We start from the raw sequence: 23,278 nt of genomic DNA on the forward strand, positions 1-23,278 counted from the left end.
ATAGTCAATGTCTCCTCACCCTCTCCGGATTTTGTGGTAACGAGTGGAAATATACCCAGTGGTTATTCAAAGTCCCGTTTATGGGCATGAAAGTTGGACTTGCATGTAAGGAACGGGGTAAAAATCTATGAAATCCGTTCGCCACGGATTCTCACTGTCAACTTTTAGTGTGAAAGCGTGGCGAACTAATGTGCTGAGCTACCAAATGTGTTGATGAAGTGATTTATCAAGATTTTCGCAATCACATCGTGAAATTCAATGAATTCGTGTGACATGTTGTTTTAATATTATTTTTCAGCGATATTTAAACCGTAAGAAGGATTATTTATGTCGTCAAAATATAATTTAACCGTTTTTAGGGAAACTATGCTGCGACAATTTTGGTGAAAATAAATAGATAACAATTTTCTGATAAAATTCAATGGAAACGTCAATGATTTATTCATTGAGTTGTCATGGAAATTTAATTATCAATATTTTTCATGGGCCTCAATCAGAATATTTATTTTTGGGTGTAAGGGAACAACAAATGGTTCACACCCCTCAATGACTCAGGTACATTAATTTAGTATATTTATACTGCCAAATGCTTCTCAGAATCAAATGTAAATTTCACGATTCTTCGAGTGCCATTTAAAGGCACAAAGCATTAGTTCGCACTTGTGTCTCGAACGGTTCTACGAAGGAATAATGCGTTTTTCGTTTTCTTTCTTCATCCAGGGTCGATGAACTCTGAGCACACCCAAATATACTTCTTTCTTTATCTACTCTCTAATTTGGGTGCAGTAAAATTCTGCACATGATTTTCAGAAAAAAAAACTGATGTTTCACATCGTTCACTGGTTAATTAATAATGTGACGCTACTGTTGCTTCAAGACGTGAATTATTCGACACTAAGCGAAAAGGGGAATGAGTTTATGATTTGGCGAGCGCAGTAGAACGTCAAGATTTCGGGCTGACCAAATCAAAATTCAGAAGAATTGGACCCTAATTCGCTCCCTACCATTATTATATCATTTTACCCACATTCATTTAAACATATGAAGAAAGGAAGACAAAAATTAATTGGGATTACTCAAATTTTTTAACTGTCGGTTGGGGCTCATGAAACATATGACGTCACTGTGGGTTCAGGAGCATGCAAACGTTTTGAAAGGGGAGGTAAACAATACTATAGAGGGCTGTGTCCCTAAATGGAAGTGAAAATTTGATATTCCAAAAATATAATTGAAAAAAACTACCAAAAGTAAAAATTTAAAGGATTTCCGACATTTTTCCTCACAATTTCGCTCAGTTATGAAAATGTTTGAACTTGATTTTATGTTGCCAACCCTCCAAAATACCCCGCAGCAGTGAAATGATGACGTAACCATTTATGGTCAATTAAAGTACTTTAGCCACTGTGTATCAAATTATATTCAACTCCATTGAGCCGGTTTCATGCAAATGTATACAAAACATTGCGTTTTGTGACGCACAATGGTTACGGCTGACGCACCACAGTTAATCTCTTCATCTCTGTCACACACTTTCAGGCATTCACCGTAAACCGTGCGCCGTCTACCTTTTTCAGGTATCTCAGGGACCTTCCTTTATATTTTTTCGTATAAAAATCTTAATATTTCGCGCTTACAACTTTGCGAAAATAAATATTCCGGGCAAACCATAATTTTCGTTTAAATGCTGAGCCTTCGTTTTATTATTTTTTTTTGTTAGTCTCGACTTCACTCCATTTTTTCCCTGTGCACGGAATCCTTTTTATTATTTCCAACGATTAATTATCATAAATATTTCTAATGTGGAAGGACCGCATGTGGATTCCCTTTCAATATTTTACCGAGGCCCTTTTGTTTCAGATGTTTATGATCCCCCACGTTTCAGACAGATTTAAGTCTGTCAATCGATCCTCCAGGTCATTTGATTTTGATTGCAAAATAATTTTCCAATCAAATCTAATCGAGCAAAAATAGGAGGGGCTCCACTTGTCTCTTTTTTACGAAAACTCCTACTGTTCTGATAACAAAAAATTATTTGCTTTTTAAAGAGGTGTTTTCTTCAGGAGCTTATCTTTTGTCCCATCGCAACCCTATTCTTAAAATCTCTGAAATCAATGAATCCCTAAAAGTGAGACAAAATCACCGGAAAAAATTTTAAACCTCGAAAAAAAAATAGATTCGCCAGATAACCAATACCCGACTGGCCATCTTCCATTGTGTACCGTTGACCTATCGAAGGACAAATAAAACATGACTTTCATGTTCCCGCTTGACGTCAGCTACGCCCGCCCCATCTCTGTCAAAGCCATGCTCTCCCCCTGGGGCCTGTAAAGTACCCTGTGGATCTTCACCCAACTTGAGCCTCGAAACTGACGGATATAATAACACAAACGAGGAACGACACGAAAAAAAAAATGAGTATCAAAGGGAGAATGAAGTAAAAGAGAAGGCGTAGCCAGGAAACTGGGGATAATGGATACTCACGCTCTTGCTGTGGCTCGTGTTATGATGATGGTGGGTGTGATGAGTATCTAACTTCATGTTTGCGCAACGATTGAGTGCGTGGAGTCTACGGTAGAGACTTTGAAGTGAATCAGCTTCGAGGAATGGATGGTCTTTGGCCACTCCTGATACTTCAATTGGAAATTGACAATCTGTAAACATAAAAGAAGATGAGGCCATTAATTTGAGAGTGATCAATGCGCTTCACGATCTCTTGAAAAATGGCGAGGAAAATCCTCTCGAATTTTCGTAGAAAATTTCCCTCCATGTATGAGATGTATGAGAAAAATTATCGTACTCGTACAATAATCTACCGCAAAGATAATTTTAGGGTTCCAGGATCTGATCGAACATTCGTCACATTCCGATACTTTTCCTCCCCCTGCACAATCGAGGATATCAGTTCAACGTGATCGGAGAATTTATTTCACCGTCTCCTCTCACCCACATCTCCCCACCCAAATCCCAAATTGATGTTTTTCATAATATCGATTCAGTGAAATACTAGTTTTGTGATAAAACGATCAAGTAATAAAATAACTTCAGATCTATTAGGGTTTGTTTGCGAGACAGTATCGTCAACGAGTCCATTAAGTCATCATATCATTCCCGAATAATCTCCGGACATTCCGTAAATTTCATACTCATCAATTCTGGCTTTGAACGTGAGATTGAGCGAGTCACTTTCCAAAGAGGATCCCACGAATTTCTATTCATGAAACATAATATTTTCTACCGTCGATTAATTTGAAAATTATGACATCGTGGATAGATAATCCACGTCATCTTCCACTTTCACATCAATAGACGACTGAAATTTCCGTCGTTAGAATTGTGTCATCAAGGACAGGATATAGTTACCCAACGTTAGCTGAATGAATACATTATCAACAGTTTCAGAACAGTTCGGAGATATTATGCACGCCCTAAATTAACATCCTGTTCTATCAATTTTAGTACAAGCAAATGACACCTGATGGTGTTGCCCTGTCATCAAGATTCTTGCATAATAAAAAGCCCTTTTGATATGAAAACTTGATGACTACAAATGACATATTAAACTACTTTTATATTCACACCAATGCAATGCCTGACAACACTCCACAAAGCAGTCTAATTTGCAATAAAAATAAAAATGTGATGATTTTTGCTTTGCCATTGAGACCTTGCAATTCTCCAAATTTATAATTTTCTAATTTTGATTTGCAAACGTCCAGAACGTCCTAAAAGGATCGTATGAAAGAGTCTGGATCATGTCTCCATGTATTAATGTTTAAAATTCAACATAACTACTCAGTAGGTACCATGTTGAAGTCAATATCTTCAATGATTCAATGGACACTCTACTGAATGAGGCATATGAAAGTGTATAGCGCCATTATTGATGTGACATACAATGATTACGGCCTCTTGACTCCTTCCTCCATATTCCCAACTTTGATCTCCACTGTTTGCTGATAGACATCTGTGTTAACCGCTATCGTATTGTGCCTCTAAAATTTATTACCAAGTGCGGAAATAAAAACCGTGATGGATTTGTCATTTCCACATTATTTACAATCCTTATAATTACCCTCGTCTGACTCGACCAGGATAAACAGCAAAACCAGAAAAATAAATTGATAAAAATCTTGAACGTTGACTTCTTATCACGACAGCCACAGCTGCGGAAAAATCACAAATATATTCGTTCCAATACCAACGTAATTTTCAAAAATTTGAATTCCTCACCCCCTCACTACTGGAAAACTTCCTCTGACAATATTCATCCTCTGACTTCCCCTTGAATTACGCTTTCGAATAAGTGGTGAGTGACCTTTAACATCAATACCTCATCAAGCCCACTATTGTTATGATTGGATGAACCCCAAGCAAGACCTTGATATATTCCTCATCAGGTCTACCACGATCAGGCTTTCCCTACCCTCGCTCCATGAAGAATGGCAGTGCCTTGCGCAACTTGGCCGACCCAGATCCCTCGATTCACCAATACTGAGAAATATAACACAACCGGGTAGAGCGGTCTGATCGTGCTCCTGGCAATCGGACTAACGCGATCCTGCCACTCGATAGACTCACACATTTTTCCGAGCCAAGGTCATTGTGACCTAGAAATTGCGATATTGAGTCGTATCTGTCCGTGATATATGCTCATTCAGAAGTCTTGACGGGGCGGAAGTAGGAACTTTTGGTATATCAAGATGAGGTTATCGGGGGACATCGGTTATCGGTGCATTCATGAATTTCAAATTCAGGTGAATTTCCCTTTCGTAAAAGTGGATAATACCAAAGATTTTCAAATGTATTATCGGAATAAAATTTCCCTGAATTCGAATATGTTGATCGTATCACTCAAATTCCGGATAACAATATGGAAACGATGACGAATGATTAGGGAGACTAATGACACTTTTATGGAACGGTAGGATAATTGTGATAAAAAGAAAAGGGAAGAATTAATGAAGTGAAATAAATTTACACGCGCAGACACTGCAATTAGTGGAAAACAATTAGTACAACATTAACCCTGACGGGTTGCACATAATTTCTGGTTGAATACTTGACGTGTTTATGGGAATTATCAATTTAAATTGGATTAAGAGTAAAATTGGAACAATTGTTCCTTGAAATTCCTTGTTAGTCAGTCACTCGCATTGAGATTGACAGCTTTTAAGGAGTGAAATCGATCTGTGACGGACAGCACCAGAGATTCAAGGATTTCCGCTATCCCTTGATAATTAAAACGAATAATTGTCTCCAAGGTAAATTCCCCACCCTGGTAGGAGATGACGAACGGCCAACAGTGGGCCGAGGCTCGGCCAGTATTGGCCGACACTGGGCCAGTATCGGCCAATACTGGCCGATACTGGCCCAGTGCTCATCTCCTACGTGGGCAGCTCAGATGTTTCAACTTCCGTCCAATTCTCGATTATTCCGACTCAAGCCACAATTAATTCCCGATCGATTTAACGAAGTCATAAATCCTCAATTATTTACTGCTCAACAGCGAATATTCCGTTTTGTTTTTTGCCGAAAAAAATAAAAATCTGCAATATGTCTGGAACGAAAAAGCTGGTGACCTTCAATTACATATCTCCAGATTTCTTTACCACAAATGACCGGCAATTAGTCCGTTACATCGGGCGACATCGATACCGTTATGATGCATCAATTAGCATCGTGTATCTTCGTGATACGGAGCATAAAAAAAATTACCGAACCAGATCCCAATTTGAGTCCTAATTAAGAATCATACGGGGATTATTTATGTCTCCTGATACTTCCCCTCGCGAAATTTGTACTTTTCCGAAATTAATTTATTACAAAGGTTCCGACAAACGATTTAATGAGAGCTCAATTCTGTAATCAAGACGGAAAAAAATCAATTTAAGTGAAAAATATTGTGGTGAGTGAGGATGAGTGGTTGAGGTACTCAACGCAGTTGTCGGTAAAAAAATCAGACGATTGATTTTGATCATTGAGTATCGGACGCGTTCCAAAATTTTAATCAATTCAATGACTTTGTTCACGTAACTTCTCCGTTCAATTCACGAGACAATTTATTAACCTGAGATTTAATTGACAAAACCGATTCGTCACCACATAAATTCACAAAAATGTTACGTAACTTCGCAGTTGTTATAAATTTCAAGTTTATTCTAACAGTGGATGGGTAATAATTGAAATAATTGATGGCAATAGACCAGGCTATTTTTACAATAGCGGTTTTTATTGTTAACCGATAATTAACTCCGAAAATTACTGAATGAACTGTTCGTATCGGATCGTAAAACGGGGTCGCTCACAAAACAAATTTCATGATTGAAAAAGTTTCTTGTCCAATATCCCCACTGATATTAATTGGGATCGATTGACGGCCTGTGTTTTTTCCCTGAAAATTTTCCCAATTGAATACTAGTCTATTGCTGCGTTAAAAACGCGGCTTTTCCAATCGAACAGAAAAATGAAAAAAAAATATTTCCATGGCAAAAGGGATAATATCTAGATTCCGATAAACCGAAGTGGAAATTTTTCAGCAAATAACGGTTTGTAAAATGCTTCTCGGTGTCTTCGATCAGTAGCAGCCAAGAAAAAACAGCCCATTAATTCTTTACTGACAGAGACATGCTCTCAACCGATCAACGCACTGTAGACAAACAGAGTCTCAAGATCGGTGTATTGCGAAAAAGACGCCTAACTGTCTCTCACAGTTTACCAACACATTTGAATGGGTGTTTCACACTGGGAGCAATACACTCGAGTGCGTTTATCGGTATCGTATTTATATCATTTATTTTCACGCTTGTCCGCCGACGTTCGAGTTCAACTGGGTCAATTAGGTACTATTCATAGGTTTTTCGTTTCAACTGAGAAGACCATGAGTTACGATTTCCTTCTCGTCCTCTCATGGCCATGCTCAATCTCATCTTTGATTATGCAGCAATTTTTTGCGCAAAGAGAGAGACCTAAAAATAACAGTACCGGCACGAGAAAAGCAGAACGTGAAGGGGCGATGACGTGATAAATATCGGAACTGTTCAATAAAGGAAAATCAATTTAAGTTCAGAGTGCCGAGAATGCAAGTGCATTTGTTGCTTAATTTTTAAAATATTTTGGGCAGGAGTAGAAAATTCCTCGTGACCTTCATCATTTTTTTTAACGCATTATTTGAAGATTTAAATATAATCGACTGAAAATCGTGTTGAGGATGTATGGGAGGAATGAAAATTATGGGGGACTCGATGTGTATTTTGATATTGGAGGGATAAAACGTGAAATGTAAATGGATATATTCCAGATGTACTAAAAAACACGTCTCATTCGCGGCGACGAAATTCGTCGATTTTTTATCACAAAAAATCAACAGTCCATTGACCAGACAAGGTATCGACACTCGCCAATCCTTGAATCCATTTCATTTGGTCACTTTCCCACCTTTTGCAGGGACAGCCACATTGGCTGCACTTATTTGGGAATAAAACTACGCAGGGACAGTACATATTTGAATTTATAAAAGAGGCAGTTTGTGAAGAAAAAAAAGGTCACTGGTGCGAAGGATTTCGAGGGTCATGAAGACACTGGTGCAGACATTGCATTCAATCCCACCCGAGAGACGTAAATCTCCAGTCTTTATAACCAGGAAGGAACTGCAAAGGTTTTTTATTTACGGAGTTGAGTATAAAAATATCAACAACTTCTCCCATTTCCAGACAATCCAGTCAAATCTGTTACCACGCTGGCGCCAGATTTCGAAAAGTTACGGGGCACCCACCTATCGTTATCAGATTATCTGAATTTTTTTCGGTCAAATGAGAAATATTAACTTTCAGAAGTCAATTCGGACGTATTTCCGTCAGAACGAGATTTCATTTTTTTCGAGAAAGTTTTTTTAAACTTCTGTGCAATTTTTAACAAGTTGGAACAAAAACCCAACTTTTTTATTACTTTACAAATTTTTTAAAATCGTTGACCAGAAGCTCAATATATTGTTAAACTTGTAGGAATTTCTAAGAAGTTGAACATAAACTCTGGGCGATTTTTGAAAAATCAAGACTTGACTGAACGAAATATTGTTAATGAAGAGAACACATAAACAATCGGTCTGGACTCAAGTTTTCCAGTTTCAAAACATCGCGACTTGATAATTCTTTGGGTGGATTCGTCTGAATTTGGTAAAGTGTTGAAAACGTCAAAGTTGACATTATTCAAAGCCTCTTTGAATGTAATTACGCCCACGAGTACTGAGTAAATACGGCATATGGCCTCTGGTTCGACACATGGATGACTTCATCATCGATGTAACGGCCATTGTACGTAATATACGAGCCTTATTGTAACGTCATCTAATCACCGGGTTCGTTTGGTCATAGACGGTGAACCGGGAAGGCTTTCAATATATTCACCGGATTTTATGGTACGAAACTATTAATCTTCAATGACTTACACTCACGTAAAAACCAACTACGATCTGATAGGTGTTTTACTAATGATGTTTTCCAAATTCTATGAATTGCTCGATGAATAGTAACCAGATAACATTTTATCAACCTCGACTTCGATAGCACAGACTTTGTATGGATTGAAAATTACTTGAACATTCAAGAGAAAAATTACTTGACGAGTGAACAAATCCCCCGAAATTTCCATTTACTGCAATTACAGCAGTAATTTTTCAACCACATAAACAACATGAAAAACGATCTCCCAAATATCTCCCGGGGAAAATTTCAATCAGACAAATAATCCCCAGGAAACCGCAATTCTCCCAAAACAAGAAAATACCTCTGCAAACCAAAATCACTTGCCTCTCATGATGATGTTATTAACTCTCCGAAATCCTCTCCCCCAAAATTCCTCCACCTTCCCGCGTATCCAGCAACTTTCCTCTGGATATACTTCAGATACTCCCTGAAAGTTCAATGCCTTCTGCGGCTTGATCACGGAATCTTCTCACGGTATCCATGACTGTCGGCACTGTTTTCCCCCGGATAATTCCGCCAATGTTTATATTGATGAAAGAAAAAAGGAATCCTCACAACGAGCACCACTATCCTCACCATATGATTATACCCGTACAACACGAGGTTGTTACAGCGAAATGAGTCTCAACCACGAGGTCCTTGACACAAACGGCCGAGGTTCAGCCTTCACCTGACTCATTCACTACCTTCAACGCCTGGACAAATTCATCGATCGGGCACTCGTGCCTCCGTGAAAATCACTAATCAATGGATCAGCCAGATCGAGTCCTGCAGGACCTCTTCGTGATTACACCGCCCAAATGATTCATTATCTCCAGTTTGGTTTTCCCCCCAAATTTTTCTCGCGTCGCGATGAAGTCGATCGACTGTTGATCGCAGGATTAATCTTATTTTTTTTTTTCGAAAAATTAAATTCTCCTCGTTGTGTGACAGTCGGCATACAACTAGCGGTCTCGGGGATACAGCATCCGTATAGAAGAGGTCGGCGTGAGTAACGAAAAAGTAGTGGGGACGTGCTGAAGAAGAGGGGGAGGGCTAGTGGTCATGGTGGGAAGTTTCTGGAGTGTTGTTGCATGTGCTTGAAAATTCACAAACCCATGCTTGTGAGTGCATGTGTGTGGGTTTCCATCTCACCCGGTGATGCCATGTGCGAGGGAATGAGAGGATTAGGTGAGAAAGGAGACGAAATTGTTGGAGTTGAGGATGTGTGTGATGTAAGATGGGTGAGGAGACGAGACGAGGGAGAGAAGAGGATGGCGAGTACATGAAGAGTTGGTGCTATGTTTAACCGGCGCATCAGGGAGGTCTGGTAGTGCAAGACCGGCCGCAACAATGGTTTTTCATTAAATTCAATTTTCGGGGGAAAGGTTAGCTGCGGTGAGTCGTGGGGAGAATGATTTCGGATTATTGATGGAACTTCTGGCGTTACGGTGCGATTTATCTTGCTTGATGAGCTGAGGGGGGTTTATGACGGCCGCAGGGAGGAGAATGATTATTTTGTTATTCAATTCGGGGAATTGAACTGATTTTTAAGTTTGCGATATTCACAGGCCCGGAAATTTCTTTGGAAATTAATCGGTATCGGTTTATGAGATTTTAGGGATTTCCGAATAAAAAATGTAAATGAATTTTGTTATTAAAATTTAATGTTTTGAGGGGAAAATTTTATACGGTTTCAGGCGAGATTTCTTGGGGAATTCATGGAATTTTCTCTCAATTATTTGTTTGTATTATTTAAACCCATCTCTTCTTCAAAATAAAAAGATTCGTCTCTTCAGTCGAATCCACCACAGAATACTATCAAAGGAGTGTTGATTGTCCGAGATAAAATGATGAATTGATGACCTGAAAATAATTTGGTTTTCACGGAAATGAGTATTTATCTGCCCGAAAAAAATCTGCTTGGTTTCAATTATATTTCCTTTTCATTGTAATCACTTTTTGAATAAAACGTCCCACGCACATTATTCACGATCGTACGATTGCCGGAAGACCGCATCGCTGGAGTGCAGATTTCCTCAAGATTTCACACAATAGAATCTGTTAATGCTCACTGGGTGATTGATGAAACTTCAAGACGCCGCACAACGAGCATTTACAATGCACCTTATTGTGAATGGGGAAAACATATCAATTTCACGATCAACCGAAGTTTTAGTACCATATTTTTATTTCCCTGATTTTCCTGATATTCTCAGGACAAATAAAAATTATTGGACTAGATGGAAATTTATTACGCATCAGAATAAAATTTCTCTAACCCAGAATAAAAGTTACTAATTATATCTTAATTGTGATTACATTTCCATCGAAATCAGGGCACCATGACTCATGACACAGTTGAATAAAGGGGTAGAATGACTTGTACGTAAAATTTGTCCCCGAATCAGAACCTCATTCGAACACCATCACGGATCAGTCTTCTACACGATTATCAATGCACTAAAAAAATTTCTACTGGCGACGTAAAATGAGATCACATAAAAGATTAGGTACCTAATTACAATTTCAATGAGTAATATTTTTCATGTGAACGAAATAATCTTATCCGTTAATGTTGCTTTCTGCAGGTAAACCATAAATAGACATATCCGAGGGAAATATGTTTACACAGGAGAGATGAAAGAACGAGTTTCCACGACCTTGTTGAGGTGCTTCAATGTACTTCGAGAAATTTACTTATCTACGAGCACTGAAAAAATAAATATTCCACGTTATTTTTTCAGGATAATACTGTACAGTTATAATTTTACCGTAATATGGAATATCTGAAATGGCGTTAATTCGGTTAACAGCACTGTTTCAATTACCGGCGATGAGAGAAATGGAAAAATTTAACGAGAAGAATTATTTCATCCAGTGAAGTATACATGAATGAATCTCTCCTACGCCCAGTGTAATTATTTATTTTAATTGACTAAATGGGTTCATTAAATGGCCGGTAGAAACGCGTTTATTACGATACCTGAAGAATTGCAATAAAAATATTGAACAGACATTTTATTATTCGGAAAATAATCAGAAAGCTCTAGCCCATTCAAGAAACGTCTGGGTTTTGACGTCACACTTCTTTATATACGAGAGCTTTTATGTGACGCTCATTTTCTAATGAAAAATTATAAATGTTCACGCTGCGAAATAAAATTATGTCAATCAACTTTGTTTCGAGCAACCGGAGACCCGAAATTTTCATTCGGAAATTCGTTTTCAATTCTTGTTTGAAAAATATTTGATGGGCAGAGGTACATTTTTTTCAGTCTTGGTGAATGTAATTAATTGCGGAAAATATTCGGAAAAATTGTAAAGTAGCTCTTGAGTTAATTATAGAGAGGTTCAGCGTACGACTGAACGTCGGCCACCAAGTGAGAAATAAGACGAGGGTAATTCAAAAAAAGACATTCCATCGTGTAGCAAGAAGACAATTTCATGGAATCGTACGCATTTAGGTGTAGGCCTCAAACGCCCCACTGGTTTATTTTCGCAGTGTAACACTTTTTAATTTTATTTCCGAATGTATTTAGCGGTGTCCGACAACTGTGATGCCAAATCTTGTTTGGAAGTGGTTGTAATTGAAGAATCTTATTTAATGTACGAACAAAAATACATTTTATGGGAATATATTAATGTGTTGGACAGAGTAACATCGGGACTGGTATTTATTATCGATAAAAAATCATTCTGACGTTTTTTCTTTGACCACCGGGGTCTTTCATAATGCTGAGATGGGGAAGCAAACGTGTCTGACGGCACGTAGTGCCTTTGAGATGTACCAGCTTCGTCGTTAGTTATTTATCCATCTGAATTGTTTATTATCACACTTTGATCAAGTGATGAGGCTCAACACTTGAATTATGAATTGAAATTTTTGAGATATTTCGGAGCTTCTAACAGTCACAACATGCGAACGCCTGCGGTGGGTGACATGTGCCCCAACTTGACGACTTTCACGTGTCGTCGATGTAATTTCAATTAAAATTTATGCATCAGATTTATTTCAGTTTGCAATAGAATCTAGTGAAGTGTGCAGAGTGTGCATGGAGGGTAATTTTCAATAAAAAATTTGGTACAGGGTATTTTTGAAAACATCAGAGAAATATGGAAATTCCGGATGAGGGCCACCCTGAAGACCAAAAGTCGCTGTCGACCGCCTATTGTTTTTACCACATCTTCGTCTCGATATATGAAATTATATCCAGCTGAGAGTATTATGGCGGCTAATAAATTTGGTAAATTTCATTCTCCGCGTGTTGAGGATTCCGTTACTTTTTTATTCGTTAGTATTGAATATTTTGTTTATAAGAAAATGCACTCGGTTGAAAATAATCACTGATTAAATGCCATATTCGCGGTTACACGAATCGGACGAAAGGAGACAACTGTAAACATCATTGAGATGTCTATGAATTTTCTGGTGAATGTGTTTAAAGTATGAAAAAAATGAAATGCGTATCCCTAGATGGCATGAACGAGCTGCAGCGTACGAGATAATTGAGACAGCATGGCACCATGCTGACTCAATTAATGGCTCATTCAATCGAAGAGTTAACTCTTCAACTGATTTCTACACACTTCGGTGAACTACTATCAATTATTAATACTTAAAAAATCGAAATCAGGTGCTAAGAATAGAGATAATACAGAATTAGAGCGGCATTGACCCGTTTACACCTGATTCCGATGTTTTCGTTGTCTTTGCGATAATTCGCGACTTTTTCAATGTCTATCAGTCGTATAAACATGGCCGTTGACGTCACAAAATACTCGGCAATGCGAGGACGAGGTTTTTTTTCTCATTTGTTGTTGCATACATATTCCTTCCTACACGGAGTGATATTTAATAAAAATCACGCCGACTCGGAAACTTTACGTGACGGTGTCGTGATTTTTCACACTTAATTCAGATAAAAATTACGAAACCATTCGGAACAATTTCGTGACAGCTACGGCGAATTTTACCACCACATGTTACCCCTGAATCACGGAAAATATATGAAATTATAAAAAATATGAGAATCCGAAAAAGAAATTGAAAAAATCATGTTATTTTATTACGTCCCACTATTTAAGTTGATTCGGGTTTTTTCTTTATAAAATTGTTTAGTTGGTGATGATAAAAAATTCAGTCATACCAAATAAATAATTTTCGGGGCGCTCTCACGAAGCGATAATTTATAAATTCAACCGAAGGGTTTTTACGGAAAAATCACATTTTTCTTCAGCACATGAAAGCGAAAGTGAACGGTGTTTTATTCATTCAACTCATGAATATAAACTATTTGAAAAATTTTGTACGTGGGGTGAAGCTAGATCTGCTAACCGCTCTCTGACAGTTCCAGGATAAAACTTATGCCATCGAAATAGCTGCTTCCACTTCAGGTTTCCAAGATTTATTACCAGGAATGCCATTGTCTTTCCCGTGAAACTTTGACTCTTCGGGTGAATCACTTTTTCCTGCATCTTTTGTGGTGTTTTTGCCTCAGAGACAAGAATTGTATTCAAATCAACCCGCGACCCAGTTTTCCGTCGGTACACGCTTCTCCAGGAATTGAATTAAAAATAGAGTTTCACTTTTTCGATTCAGGTTATCTAGTGGTGGCTCAAACTTTTTCGCGGAAAGGATTTTCATTAATCTCCCGATATTTAAGAGTTTACTTGCTTTAAGCGGGGAGAAACATTTTTTTTATTAAATGAAACCACAAGTTATTGAAAAAATTTATTACACTTGAATATTGACGTTCTGATCATTAACTTTCCGTCCGATACTGAATATTTATTTATTCGCGTAATAATCGCCTATCTCCCGACCGTTTTCATCCCAATTTCCTTCCAATAAAATTCATAATTTGAACTGTAATGGAAGTAAGCCCTGGACAATCGATTTGATGATTTTATTTATCAATCGTCGGTGGTCTTCAACGGCCAGTAATTCACCAAAAATTATCCCCATTCATTTAATTTTATTTTCGGTTCCTTCTATTTTCATACATAAGCCTGCATTTCTCATCGATCTCAGACGGATTTAAAATTGCACAATGTGTTTCTATGCCGTTCATATATACGTATCCTTATCCCCGGCCCTTATTTTTTCTTCCTATTGACCTCTGCCAAGATTAATGATGCACTAATAACTCCCTCCTCAATAATACACTCCGTTTAACAAGACCCGAACTAAAATAATACACCGATGTATTTTTATTTGACGGAAATACAGATTTAGCCTTCACCCAAATTGATTGTATATGCTGGGGATGCAGTAACAAATGATCGCAATGTAATCCCCTTCGGAAATAAACGTTTTTCATTTTTTTAAAATGTAAAACATTGTAACTTTGGAAATAAAACTAGAGATTACACATAAACTTTCCATAAATGTAAAGAATCAATGATATGGGGGATACTATTTTGTTCTTTCGTCAAAGATTATATTACTTTATTGCGCGTAATTTATGATGATCATCTAATCGTTTTAACGAAATATTTTCTGACGATCAATCGATCAGGAAATTAAACTATTTGATGCCATTAGAATCGACAAAAGGGCTTTCAGCGTTCATTTTTTTTCCTATCACACGATCTATCAATTATTTTCCAAAAATAATTTTCGCAATCCAACGACTCCTTTAGGACGAGATTAACTGAAATAAACGTTTTCATTGAAAAGATAAAGAACGAAATATTTCGTGGAAATATCATCTCATTTCCTCATCATCCGAGTTAGATGTATCCCTTCATTCATTTCGATGTCCCAGAACATCTTTCAGCCGCGGCAGCCTCGTAAAATCACGACATTTTGGCTCCGAGCCTATGAAAATTGTTGATCTAATTGTCCACACGTCAGAACGGAGACAGACTCAACGGCAGAATTTTCCACGAACGCCATTTCTATTCACGTATCAGTGTAACACGACTTTGCCACACGTCAGTCCAACGAATTATTCCGAGTAATTAATGGAAAACCCACGGTATCACATGAAAGGAGATGGCAGAGGAGAACGCCGAGGAAGAAATCACTGGGAGATTTCTACATCAACAGCTGCAAAACGACGTTTCTACGTAAAAGACAGACCATCTAGCTGTGGGATGGACAATTATGTGAATACAGAGAACAACCTGGAGGCTTACCGAGAGCGAATAAGGAACGAGAATAGGAATTCAACGCCCTGGCAATGATCCATACGGTGGAATACACTAATGGAATAACCAAGAAACCACCAATGTTACTTCCTGCGATTGTACACACGCAGTCGACACCTATAATGTTATTCAAGTGAACCATAACTTGAAGTAAATCCTGGAAATCGAGGAGAGCTATCCGGTTCAGGTGGTGTTCAAAATTTATGGGCGGATAAGTGACAGAAAAAAAAAATGTTTAGCCAGAAGAACGAACTGTCATATATCTGAAACAGCCATCATTTGGTCGTTAGGTTTTAAATAAATGTAATGGTCTAGGAACATCAACGATCTCTTGTTAAGATACATTTGATTGCGAGAAAGAGAATTTCTGTTGAATTACAGTTCCTTTCATTTAATGCAATGATGAGAGCATCTGGTTTCTTTCTAACTAAAGCTCGAGGTCTCCGGGGAAGATATTGATCTATCAAAAAATCATGACTGTCCTTCTTTGGGATGAACTTGAATTAATTAACGTTGACAGAATCGATGATTACAACTATAACCAAATTTGGGTATCACGAATTGGGTGGAATCTGATGGGTGACGAAGTCAAGTCCAGGATCGAGTTTGTTTGAGACGACAGCATTGAATGCAGTGATCGATTTAATTATCAGAATTTAGTAATTAATTATCTGGATTTTCAATCCGCCCTAATCCTCGAGTGATACATAGATAATACCCCGGGTGTCTCCAATTTCCGGTAATTAATCACGCGAAGTTTCTCTAATTTGTATGTAAATTATCCCACAATGAAAAAATAATTTCCCTCTATTACTTACGAAAATAATCAATATTCATTGACAACTCCGTAATAAACATCTTTACATCAATAAATCTCTCCACCACTTGCACTTACATCATCGTCCCATTTCTACCCTGACACGGGAACAACAGAAAAATCTTTCCATTATCATCTTATTTCAGGAGTATGTAATTACTTCACCATTTGAGAGAAAGGATTACAAGCGCACTAGGATTGAAATCAGTGCCTCGATTTCAAGCACTAATTATCACTGACAGGCAAGACATTAGATAGCTTGAACCTTTCACAGTGAAAGTAGTCGGCCAGGACAGTTGATTGTCACATGTAATTATTATGATACATTTTCCAAAGGTGTGCGCAAACAAACTTCATACTATCCATTACGTGATTATTGATTACATTATAAACAACTATGTACGATATTGATTGAAGGGACAAGTGATGCAATTATCCAAAGATCAAATTTTTTTATCAATTCATTGTTGTAATGAACAATGCAGACTGAAAGCCAGAAGTTTCAATCACAAGTTGTGAAATTGTTGGGAGTAATGGCGAGCTCTTTGAGAGAGATTGAATGAAATATTGCTCAAGATCGTGATTTTCACAATGTACTCACCTCAGATGGATATTACCACAGCATAGGGTTCACGTTGTTCCAGTTTGTTCAACAATATCGATGGAAACTGTTGCAACATTGACCATCTAACGAATTTATTTTAGGGGGTGGAGAGTGGGATAATGTACTGAGTTGGTTACAGAGCGACTTTTCATGAGGGGATTCGTAAGTTACCGCATGAAAAGGATGTAAAATATTTTTACTATGGGGGATGGGAATTTTTAATATGGGGAAAGTAGACGCAGCATATACTAGGCATGTATACAATAGTATTGGTGAAACGTGCACGCGACTTTACTCTACATGTAATGGATCATAAAAATATAATTTTTTTTTTTAATTTCTGTCATTTCTTCGCTGAAATTATTTCTTGAAACCTCGAAAATTGTATCGCCAATTTTTTGAGGAAAACATTTCGATTAGGTGTGATTGCAATAAACGTTTGGTTCCTTTTTTTAGACAAAAAATTCGAGTTCAAGTGAGAAAATGAATGATTTTCAGGGAAACCTGGAGAGAACAATTTGTTATTTCTAGGGTTCACCTTAGTTGACAATGACATTTACTAACAACATCATTCCATATCCCACACACAGCGCAGTGCGATTAATGATCCGAGATGTCCGGAGACATCTCCTGAAGAAGACCAGTGGGAAGTGTAAGACAAGGAGCTGCGCAAGGCGCAAAGAGGAACGTAGAAGTTGCAAATTGAGGGATTAACTCTGCCGTCGAATAATTCGATTTATGGGGTTAGTGAATTTTGAGAGTGGAGATGGTTTAACATGCAATTGAATAGTGATCATCCAAGAATATAAACATTACTCACCCTCGTACATCTGGGCATACTGTGGAAATCCCGCAGCCCGTAGCCATTTGCAAGCTTCTTGCGCCTCAATTTCTGCAAAAATAAAATATTCAACATAATTAAAAACGGAAATTTGCGAGCTGAAAGTAATTGTGCATTAAAATATTAACTAGGTCATAGGGTGTGATGCCCAGTTGTCGGATTGCAATGTGTCAAAGGATTTTCCTTCCATTCTTTCGCTTTTGTAAAAGTCGAGTTTAAATGACGATTAAAATTAGGAACATTTACTACAAAAAAAAATTTATTTTATTCTTCTGGCAAGAGTGAATTACCGGAGAAAGTAATCTCTGCTGGCAGAAGCTCAAGATGAATAATCACTTTCACCGAAAAAACCTCCTGAAAATCGGTCTAACCATTTCCTATTTCCATAATTACACAGCTCCCACTCGGACCCCGAAACAAATAGTTATCATTTTGTTTTCACATGATCTTTCCAGACACTTGTCTCTCATTTTGTAAGAAAATACTCAATAAATATTGATTACTATTATTGTTGAGCGAGCATCAACGAATTTCATAATCCTCTCATTGTTTGTCAGCCCCACTAGAGCCACAGATTTGAAGCCCTTCAATTCAAATGTCAAAAAAAATCTCTGACAATATATCTTGGGCAGTGAAGCCTGCAGCCACGGTTACAACGAGGCTCAATCATCATTAAAGTACCCGGAACGTAGACATTAACATTTAATATTTGCTTAGTGCCTCGTATACGTCTTACATAGAAGTAAAGTATTTTTTTCAACTTTTACATAACGAATCCCAACGGGTTACCCCAACAAATTACCGTTTAGATCATTATCGCATGATTACAACGTAGCAAGTTTCGAGAGAAGTCGAATCCCCAGCATTTGGACCTAAAAATGCCAGCGTGACGTCAGATGATCGATCAGTACTGCCATATCGTCTGTCATCTCAAGAGAATTTCTAAAGAGTTGGGTAGAGCTGATCTGACGATCTGTCTGAAGCAGAAGAATGAGTTTCGGACATCCAAGTGCTATTTTGTTTAATGGAACATCATCGCAACCGCCAATCATCTGCACTTGGTGGGAGAATAATATTTATTCCATGTCAATCCATGGAATTATCGACATAAATCATCGCCCATTATCATCTACACTTTTCTACCGCTTTGATCGTTCGAACTTCACTCCCTCAAGTACACAATTAATTAATTATTAATTACTCAGGGTAAATTGTTTCTTCGAAATTTCAAATTTTTTACTAGCAATGTCAAGGATCATTTTGCTGCAGTGTCTGCACTATGAAAATTCAAAGATCAATGTCAATGGAGGATCAATACCACCAGCCACTCTTTTCGCGTAAAAAAATAATAAAATCATTGAATAAATAAATGAAAATTTGTGGAGTTGATCAGCTGCGTTCCAGCGTACGTTCTGAATGAAATAACCAAGCAACTTGGTACTTTTTATCCAGAAGCAGCTGAAGAAATGTCAAGGGAAGCTGAAGAACAGAACGAGACAAGGGGGTACACTGAATTCTTGGCTGGAATGCGCGGCTTGGGTTTTGCCAATGGAACGAGAAAGGGGATTGAGGGGGAGGGGGAGGGACTTACGCGAGTGGAATTGCCGAAGAGGTATACAAGAAGACGATGTACCTCTCATCGTCGGCGGTATTTTGCAGAAAGCATGAATAAAACTCGAACGATGGAACGGTCAACGACAAGATAACCGACACAACCGGTCTCTCTTGTCTCTTTATGTTATTTTTTTTTTATTTATCTCTCTAGAGTTTTTTTTTTACAAGATTTTTCGTCTTTTCTTTTCATCATCTCTCCTCTTACTCTCCAGTCATTCACATTAACTCTGGACAAAAATCGCTGAATCGCTTACATTATGCGACATGTACCATTGAGACTCGGCAAGTGACGGGGTGGGGGAGAGCATAATGCCTCGTTGTTATTTTTTTTTTTACAAGTTCAATTCCAAAGTTGGAGGCTTCGGGTGGAAACTGGTCGATTGTTTCAATGAGAACGAGTTTTGTCGTAAGCGGATACGGAGGAAGTTCTTCAGTTTTTGTTTTTCGTACGATCGGAGAATTAGTGAGTTGAGCTTGTTTTTTGAAATACAATTCCAGCATTTGTACGCTGACATAAAAAATTAGATGGATCAAGAAAATTTTATTTTAACTAATCAATATTTAATTGAACTGACCATGTGAGTGTGGGGTGGGTCGCAGAAAATTTTACGAGACTTAAATAATTTTTTTAGGAAGTATCAACTCAATAATATCGTATGATATCGACAATAAGTAACGATAAGATTTTATTATTCCAACACCCACGGACAATAATACTCACACACACACTGTGCACCCCTTTCTATTCAATATAAAAAACCCATCTCCACATGACGCAACACAAATTGATTAACCCCAAACACAATTTTCCTGGGTCGTTTCTCCCCCCAAACTACAATGATCCTTGTTAGTGGATGTGTAATTGACACATGTGTACAAAGCCCCAATTAGATAATCCATTTGCCTGAAATTAATCCAAAACCCATAATCACGATGACTCGTGAAAAGGGGAGTATAGGGGGTTCGACTAATCGAGTGACTGCGTATAGCCAGCGCTGAAAATCCTCCCGCAGCATAAGAAACAAGGAGGGGTTGAGAAAAATAAATATAAAACGAATACTCTTGTACAGTATACGTGCGTGGAAACGGAAATGAAGATGAATCACGAATTGTACGGAGTCCTCAATGAGGGCCCTCTGCCATTGATTTATAAGTAGCAGAAGGGCCGGGCAATCCTCCGGAGGATCTTGGCAAAAAGTGGTCAGTCGTATGATACAGCTAAGTACAATGGTTATGCATATGGAAATTAGAGAGGGATAAGAACATTAATAAACATGAAGCTGAGTGAAATTCAATCCAGTATCTGGTCATTATAGGACTCCCAAAGAATTGCACCTTCTGAATTTTAACATAAATAAATTACAAGATAAATATATTTTTCATTCTCCTCAATTGAATTTTTTAAAATCCAAATTTCAACATTTTTAATTATGTTAATAAATTTATCCATTTTTTTATTAAGTTATCTATAATTTAATGTGTGTATTGTACATCGCGAAAATCCAGTTGAATGGGATTTTTAAAAATTAAATTTATGTAACTGATAGCGAGGACGGGGGATGAGATTTGTTTACGGAAGTTCTCTCATCCTTCAATAATAAAAGATCGTGAAATGCACCGGAAAGAATTCTAAGAACGAGGCAGTAATCCTCCATCTCACAGGTCGGAAGTGCAAAGCATCGAGGCTGCTGGAGATGATAAACGTCTGGCGAATGTTAAATAAAGGTGCGGAGAGTTATCTACGAGTCCACTGGAAGTGGAATTTTGATTACTACGGTGTCGGTTATTCAAGAATTTTTTTACTCCCTTTGGAGCATCCAAATACCTCGTGAAAGTGCACTAAAGAGTCCAATTTCCATCGGAGTAATTATGTGAATGAACTTCAGTCAATACCATCCGTGAAAATCCCTCTTTTCGGGTTTTTCTTGGACGCAATTAGCAATTGATGAAGAGTCGTGGAATATTTACGTCATGGAGATGTAATCACGGGGAATGATCATGATTGATCCGAAATACATTGGAAAGTCATTCATCAGTCGTCGAGGGGCTCGGAAGAGGGGGTGTGAGAATTACCAGGAAGAATAAGAAAAAAAGAAAACAAGACAATATATCGTAGGAAGCGAAGTAAGGAGACGTGAATGTTGAACTTTCCGTGAGATCATTACCGCAACTCCATGCCACGCACAAACCACCTCGAAGATACTTCAAATGTGCGTAGGTGGATTATAACAAGATGAAATATCCTTTTATATGTAAAAGAATATCCTTGGGCTGGTCATGACCATTCCTAGTAATACTTGCGGTATCGATTATGCTCCCTCTATGGAGGGAAAAAGAAAGAAGAAAATCCATTGGAAGTGCTTTTCGGTTGCGAACAATGGAGAGAGGAGAAAGGCTAATAAAGTGATAGCTACACTGATGAGTTGAGAAGAGATCGGATGATAAATTTGTCAAATGTACTTTCAATATTTAAATATCGAAATGGAAAATTCTGAAATGGTTAGAAAATTTAACGTCTCGATTTTTAAAAGTTAGAAAATATATTAACCATCTGATTGATCACTTTCCTATATAATTAATTTTTTTCAATTGCAAAATTTTTATTCTTCAATCATTTGGTTTAAAATATTTTTTAATCAAATTTTCCACCCGGGGAAACAGTTATGCCGACACTTTGGGGTATGATGGAATCGCATTTGGTTGAGATACTCATTTCCGTGAGCGTGAGAATGATGGAAATTATTTTTGTGAGAAGTGATTATTTTTCTGAGTATAATAATGTGGTAACTTCACTTTTTTCATCGTCACTCCGACGAAAAACTTCCGTTACTGCGATGCTCTCATTAGGAGTAATTTTTTTTTTCACGTTGATGACGCAATTTTTTACCGCGACATACGATGGTCTGAACATTCTCTTTCTATTGACCACTTATTTGCGTAATAGGGAACAGGAAGCATCAAAAAAATCCTAACGACATAATAATTCCCGCCTCTTGTTACAATATAGGGAGATTCCGGTCTTTGTTGTATGCAAACGATGTTAAAGGTTCTTCCACCAAGCTATTTTACAATCACTGAGGGTATAAACTGGGCGTCCTTGTAATATTGGATCGAACACAACGAGGGCTTCACAGAATAAAAAAAATCTTAGAAGAACCGATCAGATGGGGAGAAATTACGCTTGAAGTATCAAAAGCAAAAATTTTTAATTTGTAGCGCTAATAATTTAATAAGAGTAAATGCTGTGAAGTAATACGATTAAAAGTGAACACACGAAGTCAAAAATTCCATAAAAATTATTAAAAAAAAATAAAAATGGTATTTTAACATATGAGCCCCACCCGGTGAGAGAAATTCGATGGGAATTACCAAAAAAAGCCACTTTCAAAGCTCACTACTCCGAAAAACTTCCGAGAAACAGAAAATTCTGAAAGATTACTTCACAATATTTTTTCTTATGTCAGTATTGACCGCTACGCACCAAGAAAGTGGTTAGTATAGAACACTTTTTTGTATTGACAGTATAAAAGGGCAACTGTCTACCTGTGATGGCTTTAACAAAGTAATAACCCTTTCATCAATACCAACCGCAATCGATTTCCAATAATTTAATTATAGGAACACTTCGAGATCTCGCAACCTTCAAAAACCGAAGCAGTTTTAGCGCACGGTCAAAATCGATGCCACAAACTGATTCATTGCTCATCAGAAAAAAATTGAGATTTACCAGGACCTTTCAGTAGAGGAGATAGTACTGCCTCAGTTCAGTTATCCTAGGGGTGATCCCC

At 37.7% G+C, this 23,278-nt stretch overlaps 1 protein-coding gene across 1 annotated transcript in view; it reads right to left on the reverse strand.

Annotated features, from left to right (window-relative positions):
- The window catches only part of Cv-c (crossveinless c), an 84,988-nt gene that overhangs the window by 19,160 nt on the left and 42,550 nt on the right, over positions 1 to 23,278 (reverse strand). The window contains exons 9-10 of the mRNA XM_064126756.1: positions 17,856 to 17,927; positions 2,482 to 2,651 (exon numbers count right to left, since the gene is read on the reverse strand). Coding sequence (XP_063982826.1) covers positions 2,482 to 2,651; positions 17,856 to 17,927 — 242 coding nt within the window. The remainder of the gene's footprint in view (positions 1 to 2,481; positions 2,652 to 17,855; positions 17,928 to 23,278) is intronic.

The sequence above is a fragment of the Diachasmimorpha longicaudata genome, chromosome 8, assembly GCF_034640455.1.
Source record: "Diachasmimorpha longicaudata isolate KC_UGA_2023 chromosome 8, iyDiaLong2, whole genome shotgun sequence".
NCBI lineage: Eukaryota > Metazoa > Arthropoda > Insecta > Hymenoptera > Braconidae > Diachasmimorpha > Diachasmimorpha longicaudata.